General features: G+C 37.0%; 1 protein-coding gene and 1 long non-coding RNA gene across 3 annotated transcripts; one reads left to right on the plus strand and one right to left on the minus strand.

Moving 5' to 3' along the window:
- Positions 1–630: 630 nt before the first annotated feature.
- Positions 631–3,680, plus strand: LOC122061449. Its single transcript, XR_006134649.1, has 2 exons — positions 631–714; positions 3,307–3,680. It is a non-coding gene; the product is annotated as an uncharacterized LOC122061449 (long non-coding RNA).
- Positions 3,681–8,857: 5,177 nt separating this feature from the next.
- LOC122061893 (L-type lectin-domain containing receptor kinase IV.1-like) lies at positions 8,858–12,369 on the minus strand. Of its 2 annotated transcripts, none has more exons than XM_042625423.1 (2): positions 10,157–12,369; positions 8,858–9,132 (listed from the first exon to the last, which is right to left on the minus strand). In XM_042625423.1, the coding sequence occupies exon 1, from the start codon at positions 12,222–12,224 to the stop codon at positions 10,194–10,196; it is 2,031 nt and encodes a 676-aa protein (XP_042481357.1). In that variant the 5' UTR covers positions 12,225–12,369; the 3' UTR covers positions 8,858–9,132; positions 10,157–10,193. The 2 variants fall into 2 exon arrangements, with proteins under 2 accessions (XP_042481357.1, XP_042481356.1); XM_042625422.1 differs by having other exon boundaries at positions 8,858–9,135.
- Positions 12,370–16,279: the final 3,910 nt, after the last annotated feature.

Genomic DNA, 16,279 nt, shown 5'->3' on the forward strand with positions numbered 1-16,279 from the left:
CTAGCAGCAGTTTTCTACCACGAGGGAAGGAACGATCCCACTTGCAAGTGTTATTCATGCTAAGACCATTGGAAGGGTTACAAATCTCCAAGGACGACAATGTAAAACTTCTGCCATCAAGACGATTTATTTGAACCTGAGTAATGAATTACACATAAGTCGGGCCCACACACACTTGTACAGGTCCTAGAAAGGCCTAGTGCAATAGGATGAGGTTGCCTCATCTATGTTGGGCACAATTTACCCACATCGGTCGGACTAGTTTAACAAAATAGGTTATTTGACCATGGAGCCAGGCCCCGGCCCGTGCATCTGTGCACCTTAGGCCACCTTCAATAATTGCTACAACATACCAATGAATGGATTAATGTGTTAAATTACTTAGAGGTGGACCCACTAGTGCCGATTGAAGAATTAACCCAATAATGGGAGAAATCCCATTTATTAGTAAACTTAAGTTACTATATAAAGAGTTATAAAAAAAAAACTCATTTATTTCCCAAACAAGCCTTATTAAATTTTAGTGACCATATAATAAGTTATTAGAAAAAACCATTAACAAGCTTTAGTGACTTAAGTTACTATAAATAGAGCTTCTTGCTCATTCATTTCATTCTTAGCAAACTAGGAGCAAAAGAAGGGAGAAAGGAGAAGAAGAAGAAGAGCAAGGGAGAAGGAAGCAAGGGAGCAAGGAAGGTCACCTACCCATTAAAGGTGAGTTCCACTCTATCTCTCTCTCTACCTCCTATGTACTTGCCTCTCTCTCTCCTACCCCCATTCTAAACCTAAGCTAAATTAGGAACCCTGACCGAAATCTCCTTTATCCACCTACTTGATTTATAAATTAAGTTGGGGATTTTTGTGTAGGAGACCTAATCTAGCTATTTGAACCATTCACATTTGAGTGAGGAGACCTCTCACATGAAAAGCCCAAATTGGGCAACCCAAAACATTAGAAATTGGGCAATTGGCCAAATCTTCTATAATCACCCATCATAACCTAACCCTATGTTGGGAGAAAGATGTTGTACACCTAAAATAGGGGTTCGGGGTGATTATAAATGAAATTCGAGACTAATGCATGAAACCCTAATTGTAATCCACAAAAAAAATTGGGTAACCTAAACCCCCAAATTTAGGAAACTAATCAAATCCTCTATAACCTTCCACCCTAACTCAACTATAGGTTGGGGAATTGGAGAAGGAGACCTAGACTAAGGGATTGGGGTGACCACATTTGGGTGTAGGGACACAATGCATGAAAACCCCAATTTGATTTCCTAGAATTTAATAACCTAAACCCTAAATTGAGAAAATTGGACAAACCCCTAGAATATAAACCCCTAGGTGACTAATCACATCATTTTTAAACTAATTGGTGTGCACATTTGTTGCATGCATGAATTCCAACCTTGAACACTATCCCTAACATGTATCTCCTACCTAAAACAAGCAAACCATGAAGTGCGGGTGTGAATTAACACTATAATATTCAACCGATAGGAACATGAGGTGAGTGGGTGCTGTGAATGTTTTACGGAGTGTTTATAATATGTCTACTTATATGAATGGTCATTTGCATTTGCATATTAAAATATGCTACTATTGTGAAATTGAATATTGGGTTCCCTTTTTCGGAAGAAATATGGACCTTTCTTTGTGAATGCTTTAGTATTGGGTGGTCAAGACCTGAGTCTGTGCTTTTGCTCTTTCAATGGTGGAAAAGATCTCTGAGGTAGGTATGTTGCAAAGAATTGTGGGAGACGGGGCTGGTGATTGTGGCTGATAATATTTGGAGAAAAATAAATTTGAGGCGGCATGATGAAGGATGGAGGCACCCAAGGTATGTTTGTTTATTTATTATTGATGAGATAAAGAGGTGCAAACCTAACACAAAGGGGCGGTCAGAACTATGGCTGACATGATGTGATGCAGGAAGCTGGGTCTGACGGTTCAGGGCATGCCTGCTAGACCAATTTTAGAGGTGTTTTGGTGTAAGCCCCAAGTTAACTGGGTTATGCTTAATTATTATGGCAGCTAGTTGGGGAACCCGGGCCGAGCTGGTGTGGGAGGAGTTTTTGGAGATCATATAGGAAAAGTACTGGGTTCCTTTAAAATTTTTATGGGGGTTACATGGGTTTTTGAAGCTGAGACGGAAGGGCTAATGGAAGGTCTCATGCGGGCTAGGGATATGGACATTAACCACCTATGGGTTGAGTTTGACTCTAGTGCGGTGGTGATGTTGATTCAACAAAGGAAGGTCCCTTGGTTTGTTGCACAGTGGTGGTCCTTCCTTAAACCATATTTGGACGGAATCACCTAGAAAATATCTCATAATTTCAGAGAGGCAAATACCATTGCGGATTATTTAGCTAGAGATGAGACCAAGAGTGGTGTCTTAGGACTAAACGCTTCCTTCCCTGCTCATATTGTGGAGCTCCTTAGCAGAAATGCTAACGGTAGACCCAATTATAGATTCTGCTAGTGTGTCTCTCCTTTTTCCCCTGCTGATGGCAATGTCAAAAGTGAGGATTTTGGAGAACGATTTTTTTGGGACTTTGCCATGTATTGAGATTCCTCATTTTTATTCCTTTTAATAATATCATCTTTTACCCAAAAAAATATCGTGAAATTGAATATGCATATTGTTATATGTAAGTGTGTAAGGGAGATTTAAGATGCAAGGTAGCCGAAGGTTGGGTTCCGGCACGGTATGGTCACAATGTGTGTGAGTATGATTGTGATATATATATATATATATATATTTATATACTAGTAAGAAATACACGTGCAAATGCACGTGGGAACAAAAATGAGTAATATTAATTCAAAGTTTCATTTGTTCTCTTATGTTGAGAGAGAGAGAGAGAGAGAGAGAGAGAGAGTCGTGAAAATGCATGTGAGAACGTCATGAGAAACCCTTCACCAAAGGTTGGATACCGGTATTGTGGTATATATGGGGGATCATTAATAGGGTCTTACCAAGTACTGAAGTAGTCATGTAGGAACCGGTATTCTCTTGACTGACAACTAGCTTGTATCCTCAGGGACCGATAACATACATTCGTGACTGAGGATATCACCTATATTATAGTAGCACTAAAACCCACTATGAACTTAGAATCTGTTGACTAGGTTTGTGTGATAACAAACCGGATCATGACATTGCATTCATTTAATACGAATTCATCTGGTGTTGTTGAGCATCTTCCTTATTGTGGCATTTCATATATAGATGTGGTTGTTTGTATGTCCCCCCTCACTGGGCTTTGTAGAAGCTCACCCCATTTGTTGCAATATTTTTAGATGTTGATTCAGAGAACCATCTCGAGAGTGCTGTTGAGGAGCTGGGTCCTTATGGAGACAATATTTGGGTTGAGGAGTTGGTCACACACAAGGATGGTTGCGTGATGACTGTGCCTTCGGGGCACTCTGAAGATGATGTTATCATTTTCGCTTTTTGTTTATTTTGGTATATATAATGGATGTACCCTAAGGGGTGATTACTTGTAATTATGTTCAGGCAAGTTAAACTTTCTTTTGTATAAATATAGTATTATCACAAGAAGTTCACCAGTGGTATTATTCTATTGACTATTAAATACTTGTGGTTTTAGTTTATTGTGACATTAAAGTATTGTATTGAAGATCCTTGATGGATTGTGGATACAATTGTGTGTTCAGGTCACCAGCCTTCAGGTAAATGGAGACGAGGTGTGACATACTCTCTCTCTCTCTCTCTCTCTCTCTACTTAGTTTCTCTTCCTTTTTATTTAAATTTAAAAGTAAAGAAATGTCCATAATGCCCCTAATAATCACCCGCTAGAACCAATGTGTGTTCCCACACTTTCCATAGGCTGGGGTACCCCTATGAAGTTTCTAATTCACCCATTAACCCTTGCTATTCTCTATATTTGCAACTCACCCCATTTGGGTGAAATACCCATTATATCCATGACCAGTTCTTTTCTAGACAATAGGCTTTTATGCTTACAACTGTCAAATTACTATTCATGGTATTCTTAAATAGTATTTTCAGTGTGAATTTCCCATTTTACCTTTAGTCTATAAATTTACCACTATATGATATGGGCCAAATGTAAGAGAAGTCCCTTGTTTTTAAACATAGTCTTGAAAGCGTATCTCTAGGCCACCAATTAAGAAGGTTATCATGTGATTGAGTGACTGAAATGGGGATAAGGTTGGAGATAAGGTTCGAACAACAAGAGATCCAGAGGAGGCATTAAGGGAGTGGGATTAATGACTTATCGAAATGTAACTGTCCTTTTCAGCTATACATACAAAATCAAATATCGTTATTAACTGAAATTTTCTCAAGACCATCCCTTGCTTGTCCCAGCATTGACCAATGTACTACTTCTTGGTAATTCCAAACTTCTACATGCGCCATCACTCTTATTCGTACGCTCCTTGTGACCCTGTAGAGTCAAATTGTTATAGCATGGTTTAAGCCTTAAAATGAGACCCCACTTACTGCCTATTAAATTTACTTTAATTTGGCTTTTCTTCGACAAATTGTGTTTTTATTATTGAGGGTATTTTAGGCAATTGAATACGTATTGATCAAAAATCTTTTGGGCAAAATCTTTTGATCCGACCTGATATGACGAGTCCATATTGGTATTGGTGGTGACTATACGTGCAAAAGAAAGAGAGAGAGAGAGAGTTAAAGTAATTATGGATCAATAATATCAAGCCTTGGATGATCCAAACCTTGCCAAAATATTAAAAAATTGACCATAAAGCCCTAAACATATATAGAAATAAAAGTTAAAGGGTCACACGACTAATTAGTGTTCTCCCCCCTTAAAATATATATAATAAAAAAATTTAATTAACTAAAACTAGCTGGAACCACTTAATTAAATAAATAAAAAAAATTAAATAAATAAAAACATAAATCATACCAAAGAGAGACTAAGCTAACTCGCAGAGGACCACTAAATTATAAATAGGGAAGAAGTGAAGCTATTCATGACGCACAATCACTTTGGGTTTTGATAAAAAAATAAAATAAAATAAAAAATAAAACTGTATTATAATCGAGAGATCATTGGCCAAGTGATGATGATTGATTCACTGTGCTCCCAAGACCAAAATTCTGCCATTTGTGATTGTGCTTAGACCAAGCAATGACAACTCCGATAAGGGGACCTCCCCCTCCAAATAGCTCACAACTTGTTGCATGTGGGGTCATGCAGTTGGAATTGAGTGAGAACAAAGCAATCCAAGTTTTAACACAACCTCCATTTCCTGCACAGTATAATCCATTTCCCAGTTTTGGATCCACTGTGTCAAGAATCATACCCTTACTCCAAAGTGAGAGAACCCAATTCACCAACACCACGCACTCTTCTGATGCTCATGGCTCTATGGGCCTCCTACCACAAGCAACTTTCAGGAAAAAAAAAACTCCAAATACAAACACATCCACACAAGGATTTGCTTTCCCATTTCTACAAAGTTCTGGTGCTAGGTAACCAAGCATCCCCATGACATTTGTGGTTTGAGGAACGGTTCCATGGTCATATAATCTTGCAAGCACAAAATCTCCTAATCTTCCATTGAACTCCTTGTCCAATAACACATTACTACACTTCACTTCTCTATGAACCACTACTTTTTCCCATTTTTCGTGCAGATATAATAACGTGGCTGCCACGTTTTTTATGATTCTATATCTCTTAACTCCAATTGAGTGTCATCTTTGTTTTTTTTCTGATCAAATAGGAATTTATCTAGGCTCCTATTGGGCATGAAATCATAGACTAAAAGGAGCTCTCCTTTAGGTCGGCAATATCCAAAGAGTGGTACTATGTCCTGATTCCACAAGTTACCAATGCTGACAATTTCAACAACAAATTCTCTCTCCCCTTGCCTAGAATTGTAGGAAGCCCTCTTCACTGCAACTCCTGCTTTGGATCTCGGTAGTACACCTCTATAGACCCTATATGATTTCTCTTTCTCATTTTAAATAATTTTAAAAATCGGCCTTAGACTTAATATTTGAACTGGGTAGAGATATTTCTCCTATATGATTGCGACTCCTTGAAGGATTACTCTTGCAGCCATTAAATTCATTGTCTCGGATTGTTTGTGTTACAAGCAGTTTTATGAGATGGATCACCACAAATGGAGAAGACTTTCCAAGAAAAGGAGTCGGGAAATTCATCTACAGATGTCTTTGAGGTACCGGTCAAGTTCTAGGGGGATGGGTTTTTTTTCGATATAGGGCTAGGGAGTTATTAGAGGGTATATTAGGTAGTTCCCATTTTGCAAGGGTATTTTGGTATTTAAAAAAATATATAATAGCTAACATCAGTAAATAAGATATATTCCATAACAGAGATCGATGGCAAGGGGTCTAAGTATAATTTGGTATTATATAGTAACTGTTTTTCAAATAATGGCATTCTCTAGAGGGTGGCGCTGTAAATTACCCAAAAAAATTATATCAGAACTAATATCTTGGTCTTTCCGGCGCATCTAACCTCAAAGCATCGTAAACCGACCTTGGCCATGAAGTTACAGGATCAGATAATTCAAATTTTGTTGTAGATTTGGCCAAGTAATCAGCTAGGCTTCCCCATTGCAATGAGTGATTTTTCACTCAATGATATCCGGAAACCCAAGGAGAGCCATCCACTGATACACGAGATGGTTGAAAATATTATCTGATTATACATCCCTTTATACCTGTAATTATTAAGACTATGTTTGGTTGCAAGGGGAGTTAAAGGGAAGGGAAGTGAATTTTTCATACTTAAGAAAGAAATATATGTAATCATCACCCCCATGTGACTATAACATGAACTTTACATCATTCCATATTTGGTTATAAAATTTCATTTTACTTTCCATCCAAAACCTTTGGTATAATATAAAAAATAAATTATATATAAAATGTTTTATTACTAAATAAAGTTAAAAAGATTAAGTAGTTTATATAATCATATTAAATCACATAGGATAACAATTATATACTTTTTTTTTTTAGTATAAAAATTTACTTCCCTTTTGCTTAAATTACCTTTGAAGTCAAACGAAACCTAAGATTCACTTTTTTTTTTTTTTGACATGGAAGTTCACTTTTATCATTTGGATGCGTGGAATATGGCATCCCACATGTAATTGAACCCAGTCACTGTCCGCCTGCCTTCGTAGACCATTTTTTCTTGTTGGTCCTACGTTTCTAGAAGACCAATCAAACAAAGATGTCGACAAAAAAAATGACAATACCTCTTTCACCAAAAATCTTCCGAGGAAATAGTTGAATGACTAATTGTTTTGTAATTTTCCTGCGAGTTGGTACCTACTTCTTATGGTAATACCGAAGAGGGTGAGTGGGCTCCACTTTGATGTTGTTGTATATTTCTTGTAATAGTTGTTGTGTATTTTTATCTTTTTTCTCCTCCTGCCCCTAACATATATTGTTAGAGCAACCACTAATAAATACCAAGAAAAATAGAGACATAAATTCACACACAATACAAATTTAACAAAGTTCACACAATCCCTCTGCTACTATTACAGATATCGAAAAAAATATCATTCAAATTGTCACCAAAATATATCAAAATGGATCAAGAATATAGAGAAACTTAACATATATGATATTTTAGCAACCGTAAAAGACTGAGTCTGGGAGAATGACAAAAGATAAAGTACTAGAACAGATCATGTCATCGCAATCGAGCTGGATACCTTCCAAAACAAAGAGTTCAAAGACTGATGGAAACCACGTTGGTATTGATATCAATGACTTGAAATCTGTTCAATCTGCAACTTAGGGGTTGAGGGGTGGGGTTGACAAAGCTGGGTTCGATTTTGGGTTGAACATTTGGGCCGGGTATGGAAGAAATAATATGGATACGCAATGAGGTTGAAAGTGGTTGTGCATTCGGGTTGGTTACAGGGTTAACATTTGGGTCATTGGAGTTAAGAGGATGGGTCTAATGGCTGTACCCGGTTGGGAAAAATCCGGGTTAGGGACTTGGGTAGCCTCCGCATTCTTGGAATGAGATGATGAAATGAGAAGAAATGGAAGGTTAAGAGATGATGATGGAAGATGACTAGGGATATGGATTGAAGGGCTGAAATGGGGATAAGGTTGGAGATAAGGTTCGAACTACAAGAGGTCCAGAGGAGGCAGTAAGATAATGGGATTTAAGACTTACCAAAATGTAACTGTCGTTTTCAACTATACATACAGAATCAAAACTCTTAACTAAGTGAAATTTTTTCAAGACCACCCTTTACTTCTTCCCTGCATTAACAAGTCTTCTTGCTAAATTTTTTTTTTTTTTTTTTTTGGTCGCAATGTTTTTCATAATTTCAGACATGGAATAATTTTTAAAGTATTGGTATCGATCCTCATATCATTTTAAGGCTTAAGCTATTCTATAATAATTTGACTCAATCCTAGTTTTTGGAACCAAGAATTAAAGTATTGGTATCAATCACTATAATGATAAACTAAACTTAAGATACGTATCAAATGTATCATATTATATCGAAAAATATGCTAGATATATTAAAGATCAAGGATTAAAAATTCATTATCAATTATTGTATCGGTCGACTAAATTTAAGATACATATCAGAGGGTATATTATCGTATTGGAGACACTTTAAACCATGCTTGGAACCCTCTTGGATTTGTTTAGTGCTTTATTTTGAACGTGATCAGCTCCGTATAGGCTGTCAACAGAGAAGTTTGGGCTTGTCTATGAACTTTTAGGAATCGAAACCAGAATGATTGTATCAAATGATTCGCATCAATATTGACTGAAACCAATCCCATATCAATGAAATGCTATATGAAACAAGGATAAAATAATAAAAATTTTAATTTTATAAGAAAAGAAGGGCAAAACCATTTGATACAAGTTGATATGTGCCAATCCATATTAATATCATACTAGTTTCCAGGATAGCTGAGCCCCAATTCAATACCAAGCTCTGAATCCATGATCCTATGCTTGGTTCAAGACTCTCCTTTGGCAGATCCAGGCTGGGCGCCATTACTTTGAGTTGTTGGTGTAGTTGAGCCACCATAATGACTTCTTGTCCCTCTCGATGACTCTAATCGTGTTGAATCGTACAAGGACCCTTCTATTCAAAATAGCTAGACTTTCAATAATCACATCAGATAAAAATAACTAAATTTTTCAGTCGTCAATGTTGAAATTTCAAATTATCAAAATTTCCATAGATGGAGACGTTAGTTCAATTATTTCAATTTAGGACAAGTTTTGACAAACCTCATATTTTAATTGGCCAAAATTTTCTTGAATAAAGATATTATTTCATTTTCAATTTGAGACAAGTTTGTACTAATCAGTCAATATTGAATGGGGTGTTATCTTGACCATATATCTACTTTTTTTTTTTTCTCTCACCCCAAGTTTCTACTAATCAGTCAACAACTTACGTGTTCCCTCCATTAACCAATCTCCTAGCTAAGTCTTTTTTTTTTTTTAGCAATCTTCTTGATAATTCCTGGAATCAAGGATTAAAGTATTGAACATAGTCTCTTATTCCTACGGTCCTTGCGACCCTCATACTGTCAAATTGTTATAGCATGGCTTAAGCCTTAAAGTGAGACCCCCTTATTGCGTATTGAAATTAGATTAATTAGTTTGGTGTTTCTTCAGCAAATTGTGTTTTTTATTAGTGAGGGTATTTTAGGTGATTGAAAACCGTATTAGAATCTTTGTGAAAAAAATTTCGGTTGGACCTGATATGACTGGTCTATAACGGTATTTGTGATGACCATAACTGTGGGGGTGGGTGAGAGAGAGAGAGAGAGAGAATTCAAGTACTTTTGGAGAGCGAATTCAAGTAATTACAGATTAATAATATCAAGCCTTAGATAATTTAGTAAAACCCTAAACATAGCATGATATAAAAGTTACAGTGGCCAGGTAACCAATTAGCATTCTCTTCTCCATAATAATAATAATAATAATAATCGACCTAAACTAGCTTACTTATACCAAATAATCTGTAAAATTCGATAAAGCTCAAATAATTAGAAACATATATAAATCATACAAAGAGAACCAAATCTGGCGGAGGACCCAATTAATTAGAACTAGGAAATAAGAGAACTATTCATGACGCGCAATCTTACTTTGAGTTATGATAGAAACTGTATTATAATCGAGAGTTCATCGGCCACCAGACAGTACAGATTCTGCAACTGATGATGATTGATTCTCTGTGCTACCAAGACCAATAGGAGTGACCAAAGTTCTGGCATTTGTAGTTGTGCTTAGACCAAGCAATGACAGCTCCGATAAGGGGACCTCCCCCTCCAAATAGCTCACAACTTGTCGCATGTGGGGTCTTGCAGTTGGATCTGAGTGAGAACAAAGCAATCCAAGTTTTAACACAACCTCCATTTCCTGCACAGTATAATCCATTCCCAATTTTGGATCCACAGTATCAAGAATCAAGCCCTTACTCCAAAGTGAGAGAACCCAATTGACCAACACCACACACTCTTCTGATGCTCTTGGGTCTATAGGCCTCCTACCACAAGCAACTTCGAGCAAGAAAACACCAAATGCAAACACATCCACACTTGGATTTGCTTTCCCATTTCTACAAAGTTCTGGTGCTAGGTAACCAAGTGTCCCCATGACATGGGTGGTTTGAGGAACGGTTCCATGGTCATATAATCTTGCAAGCCCAAAATCTCCTAATCTTCCATTGAACTCCTTGTCCAATAAGACATTACTAGACTTCACATCTCTATGAACCACTACTTTTTCCCATTTTTCGTGCAGATAAAATAACGCGGCTGCCACGTTTTTGATGATTCTATATCTCTGACTCCAATTGAGTGTCATCTTTGTTTTTGTTTGATCAAATAGGAATTTATCTAGACTCCCATTGGGCATGAAATCATAGACTAAAAGGAGCTCTCCTTTACGTCGGCAATACCCTAACAGTGGTACTATGTTCCGATTCCGCAATTTACCAATACTGACGATTTCAGAAACAAATTCTCTCTCCCCTTGTCTAGAATTGTAGGAAACTCTCTTCACTGCAACTTCTGCTTTGGATCTGGGTAGTACACCTCTATAGACCCTACCAAACCCACCGACTCCTAGAAGCTCCTTGTTCTTAAACCCCTTGGTGGCGATATAGAGATCTCTATATTTGAACCTGTGAGGTCTATATTCCAATTCCCAATCCTCAAGCACTTCAGCAAACTTTTTCTTCGTTTTAACTATAGATTTGATGAGGTAGATGAAGAGTAACAGAAAAATAACTACGATTATAGGTATTCCAACACTGACAATTCTAGGTGTCTTTTTTGGTCCAAAACGAGGAAGCTTAGGAAGCTGGGAGAGTGTTAGTTCTTTTGCTTTCCCATTCATTTTAAAACTCCAACCTAACACATAATGGTGTAGATCGAAGGTGTGAGTACCAGATGAGAAGCCGACAAACATAGGATCTACGGCGATTGGAGAGAGATCTCTGTTCAAGGACAAGAGTGGGATTGTTGGCTTAGGGGCGTTAAAAGGACCTAAAGTAACATTAAGTTGCTTTTGTGTACCAGAATATTCCACCCAAAGTTGCATAGCTTGTCCACTCAAGAGAGTCAGGTTCACATATCGTTTCTCTTGATCACTAAAATAAGAAGCTGGAGCAGATTGAGCAGATCTCATGTCGTTGATATCAATACCGACATGGTTTCCATTGATGTCATTGAACTCCGCACTTGTGTAGCAATCCAACTCCACAGCGATGACATGGTTGGATGATTTTCCAACGTTTGTCATGTTGAAGAGTCCCATATAACCTGCTGGAACAGCACCTGGGAACTTTGTTGAGGGTGCGATCACGAACGTCATTCCAGTACCAGCTACTGCACCATACTTACCGAACATGGCAAATACAAAAGTAGTGGAGAAGGAGAAAACACTACCTGTTGATGAATTCATGAAGTGAAGCGGATGAGGGTAGAAGGCGTGACCCGACTGTTGTCTTGTGGTGTTTACCAACATTAGGAGGCCATTGCTTGTAATCTGAGCTAAGCCATCCAAGCTCATGTTAACTCCTCCAAATCCATTGTAGGTGAAACCAATATCGTTTTGCTGTGATGCTACATATCCCCTGAGGAGGAGTAAGAACACCGCGAACTTGAGGAACATTGTATACCAGTTATTTTTCTGCTCTCCAATGGTCATTCATCCTCTCCTTTAAAGAATTTTGTATGATAGGAATCTGCAGGAATTTCCCTTCTTTTTGTATCAACATATTGAATTAATTGCTTTTGTTCGTAGCAGTAAAAGAAAAGTCAAATGAATGGTCTATGAAGGCAGGTAGACAGTGATTTGTGACTCAAGAGTGTGTAATGGTTGGGGTCAAATGAATGGTCCATTAAGAAAGCAAACGAAGTTAAGACCGATGGGGTTGGTAGCTTAAGGTGAAAATGCCCTCAACTTATTACCGTTTGAGTAATCTATGCCCATAATGTAATATCTCATCTCAAGATTTAATAATAAAATATACTTTGTATTAGATCTAATATGAATGACATCAAAACTTCTCGCTCCCTTTGGTACTGTGGGATCTGAGGGGCGTTGATAGATAGCTAACTGTAAGTTGCCCTTGTTTATTTGATTTAAGTCATAAACAATTTGAGGATTTCTTATGTATTTCTTATGGCCTGTTTGCTTTGGTGGCCCAATTGTTATATGGTAGTTTTACTTGAAGCGGTCTTGAGTTCAAGATTCTTTGTTAACAAAATTACAAGTTTTCTTATGTTTTTGATCAAAACAATTGGTGTGGAAGTCAATTCCTAAGGGAAAAAGTTTTCCCCGTTTAATGCCTCCCCATGAACTGGATTGCTAATATCCTCATCATTTTCTTAATCAGCCTCTAAATTTGATTTTTCAATCAATCCCAACTAATAATCTAATATTAGTACCCGAAGCCCCACTTGCTTTGTCTAATATTTTGGATTTGAAATTTGAATTTTGAACTTTATCCACTGGATTTCCACCTTTAGTGAGCGCAACCATTGTTGTTCATACTAGGACCATCACCATGAGCAGATTTTCTCTTCCCGTCTAAAACCATATGGTTGTAAATCTAAAAATTAGACAAAAGAAAAATGGACAATTCTCACAAAAACACTATTTATGGGTATCTTGAATAGTATTTTTGACAACAATATGCATTAAAAATATTGGATAGAAGAGAGGTGGAATAGGGCATTACAGTCATTTCACCCAAATGGGGTGAGTTGTAATATAACGGAGGTTGGAGGGGTTAAAATGAAAGCATATTTGTTAGAAGTACCTAAAGTCTAGAGGATATGGAGGTGTGGAAAAATAGAAAAACCAGAGAGTTAATGAGAGCTCGAGAGAGGATTGGCGGAGGAGATGAAGATACAAGGTCCATTGATTCCCACGGAGTATTTCGGGACTATTGTTTTTGTGGAGGTGGAGTGTCTTCTCCATCCTATGATAGGAAGGAGTGAATAGGAGGAGCAGGAGGAAGAGAGGTTGATTATTTTTCCCATGGAGATTGAAGAGGGTGATTAGATTGAGAACACACCAGCCATTGGTGCGGCCAAGGTGAATAGGTCTGAGATTTGCCAAGGAGAAGAAGAGGTATGTGGTGAGGTTTTCCGTAAACCTAACAAAGGTGGCGGCGATAGAGGGGCTGCCTCCAAGAAGATGTACGCAAAAGCTGTAGGAGGTACACTTCTGAATGTGGAGGGGTTTTCGGAGCCTATTCATGCGGGAACTCTACTAAGATTGTAATACCACAAGAGTCTTACGAAGAACACTTGGGGAAGTATTGCTTGGTTCTGATAGGCAAGGTGAATTTCATTTTTGTCTCTTCGGTGAAATAAGGAAAGAGGCTAGAGAGACATGGGGTCGGCTACATGAATCTAAGAAAAAAGAAAAGGAAAAGTAAAATCTAAGAAAAAAGAAAACAAAAAATAAAAGTGGATGGAAACAGATGATCAAAAATAGTAACAAAGTAGAACAGAACTAAATTGGGTTGGTTCCTAGTCCTTCAGGCTACTTTATTCAAGATCATACTCAGGACAAGCTTAATCTCTTTCCTTTCTATTTTTATTAGGATCAGATTACTCTTCCTTACTGGTGCATCCGATGACCTCTATAGAATATGACCACACCATCTCAAATAACTTTCTTAAAGCTTATCATGAATTCAACCAACTTTCATATCTTCTCTAATAGGTTCATTCCTTACTTTATTCTTTTTAGTTTTCCCACATAGCTATCTTAATATCTTCATCTCCTCTACATATAGCTTATCATTGTTCTGTCCATAAATAAGCATCGTTCTACGATATCTTCTGGGCATCTGTAATGAACTAAACTAATGCAACAAAGTTAGTATGCTGTATTAACTTTAATTCAGAAAGCCATAGATTAATATTATGCAAAATGTGTTCAAGATTGGATCAATTTTCTTGGCCAAAACATTATTTTTGTATAGCCATATAAAATAAGTAGTTACACCCATGATATAGAAGATCCATTGTTTTTCAAACTTGGAAATATTGGCATGCGTGAAAAAATATCCAATCACCTCAGTAAAGGTAAACAAGTGAAGATTTTTGAGTCTTAAGTCAAGTGGGGCAACAGCTCATATTCTGTCAGCTAAGTCACAAAAGGAAGAAAATGTGAGTGGTAGACTTGGATTCCTTTCTGCGAAGAGGGCAAGATTGATCAATAGTAATCCATGTTCCCAAAATATCCCTCACATGGATTCCATTCAAAGAATTTACCTAAAAATACATTTTAAATTTGGGATGAATGCGAAGTTAGCACAAGAACTTCGACCACATAGACGAAGCAGAAGTTGATCGATTGCCAATACCTCTAAACGTAATAGAAATGGGAGCGGAAGTAGACAAAAACTTAGCTGCGAGCCTGGTGGAAAACGTACCATCAGTAGATATGGTACAACACCAAGTATCAAGTTGAGCAATAATTGGAATTTTGATGACGTCATTTCAGAATTGATTGGGGGATAAGGTTATTCAGGGATACCAAATTCCAATCGTTTTGAACAATAACCTTATCAACATGAAAATTTTGGTACAAAGAATGGCTTGGGTACAAGGCTAAACAATTATCTCTCATTCTAATGAAAGCAAGTTAGAATAATCCAGGTTGAAAGGTCAATACACGCGCCTTTGTCTCAGTTCTAATCTCTATTTTTAGTCATGACCCTGTGGATCACCAAAACATGTGGATGTGGCACTTCTGCTCACAAGGTGCCGTAATCAAGAAGGAAAGAATAAATAGCTCTCATGCTGTATTGGAGTCAACAAGAATGGAAAGTCTAGAAAAGAAAGGACAATTTGACCATGACTCTTATCGCTCATTTTGTTCAAAGAAAGATTAATCCATGTTGAAAGGTCAATACGTGAACCTTTGTCTAAGTTCTTTAAAGAATGATCTTTAATTTGTGGATATGGTACATCTTAATTCTCCATCAGGTTAGAGAATTAAAGAATGAATTATATTGTGTGTTGCTGGTTGGACCATCGGAAGTGAAGTTCTAATTGTTGTGCTTTAAACTCAAGTGCTTTTGAGTAATGCTTTGCACACTCCTAATTCTTTCAAGATCTCTTTCTAAGAAAAAGAATTTAAAGTAAGATCAATCCAAAAAAAAGAAAAAAAAGAAAAAAAAGTAGCAGATTGACAGGGAGAGAGACCAAATCACGTTTTTTTCATTCTATAAGAACAAAAAAATAAAATAAAGTGTTTGGTGTTAATTTGGTGTTTTTCGACTTTTTTGGAATAAAAAGGAGGATAAAAAAAAAGCTAGAAACGTAATGGAACGATGAAACCTTGTTTCGGCATTTTGGTTTCGCTCCAAAAAAAAAAAACAACTGAAGAACTAGGGTAATTGCTCTTGAAAGAGGTTCACCATACACCATTTTAATGTTTTAAAACGGCATCTTGACGCAGAAACTGAAAATTATGTTTTTGATATGAAATGTCGTTTATGGAACTGAAGGTTGCATTTAATATCTCAATTTGAAATTAATTCATAAACAGTTTCCATCAAAATATGGAACTTCTGCTAGCATGATTAATTTTCAAGCTCGTATTGTTGATGAGCTTGCTACAAATGAAAGATCTAGCCCTAGATATCATTTTTTTTTTTTTTTTTTTTTGAGAGCTTCAAAGGATCCCTGCTGATGGCAATGCTGAAGGTGAGGACTCTTATGATTGCTTTGTTTGCT

The sequence above is a fragment of the Macadamia integrifolia genome, chromosome 14 (assembly GCF_013358625.1).
Source record: "Macadamia integrifolia cultivar HAES 741 chromosome 14, SCU_Mint_v3, whole genome shotgun sequence".
Taxonomy (NCBI): domain Eukaryota; kingdom Viridiplantae; phylum Streptophyta; class Magnoliopsida; order Proteales; family Proteaceae; genus Macadamia; species Macadamia integrifolia.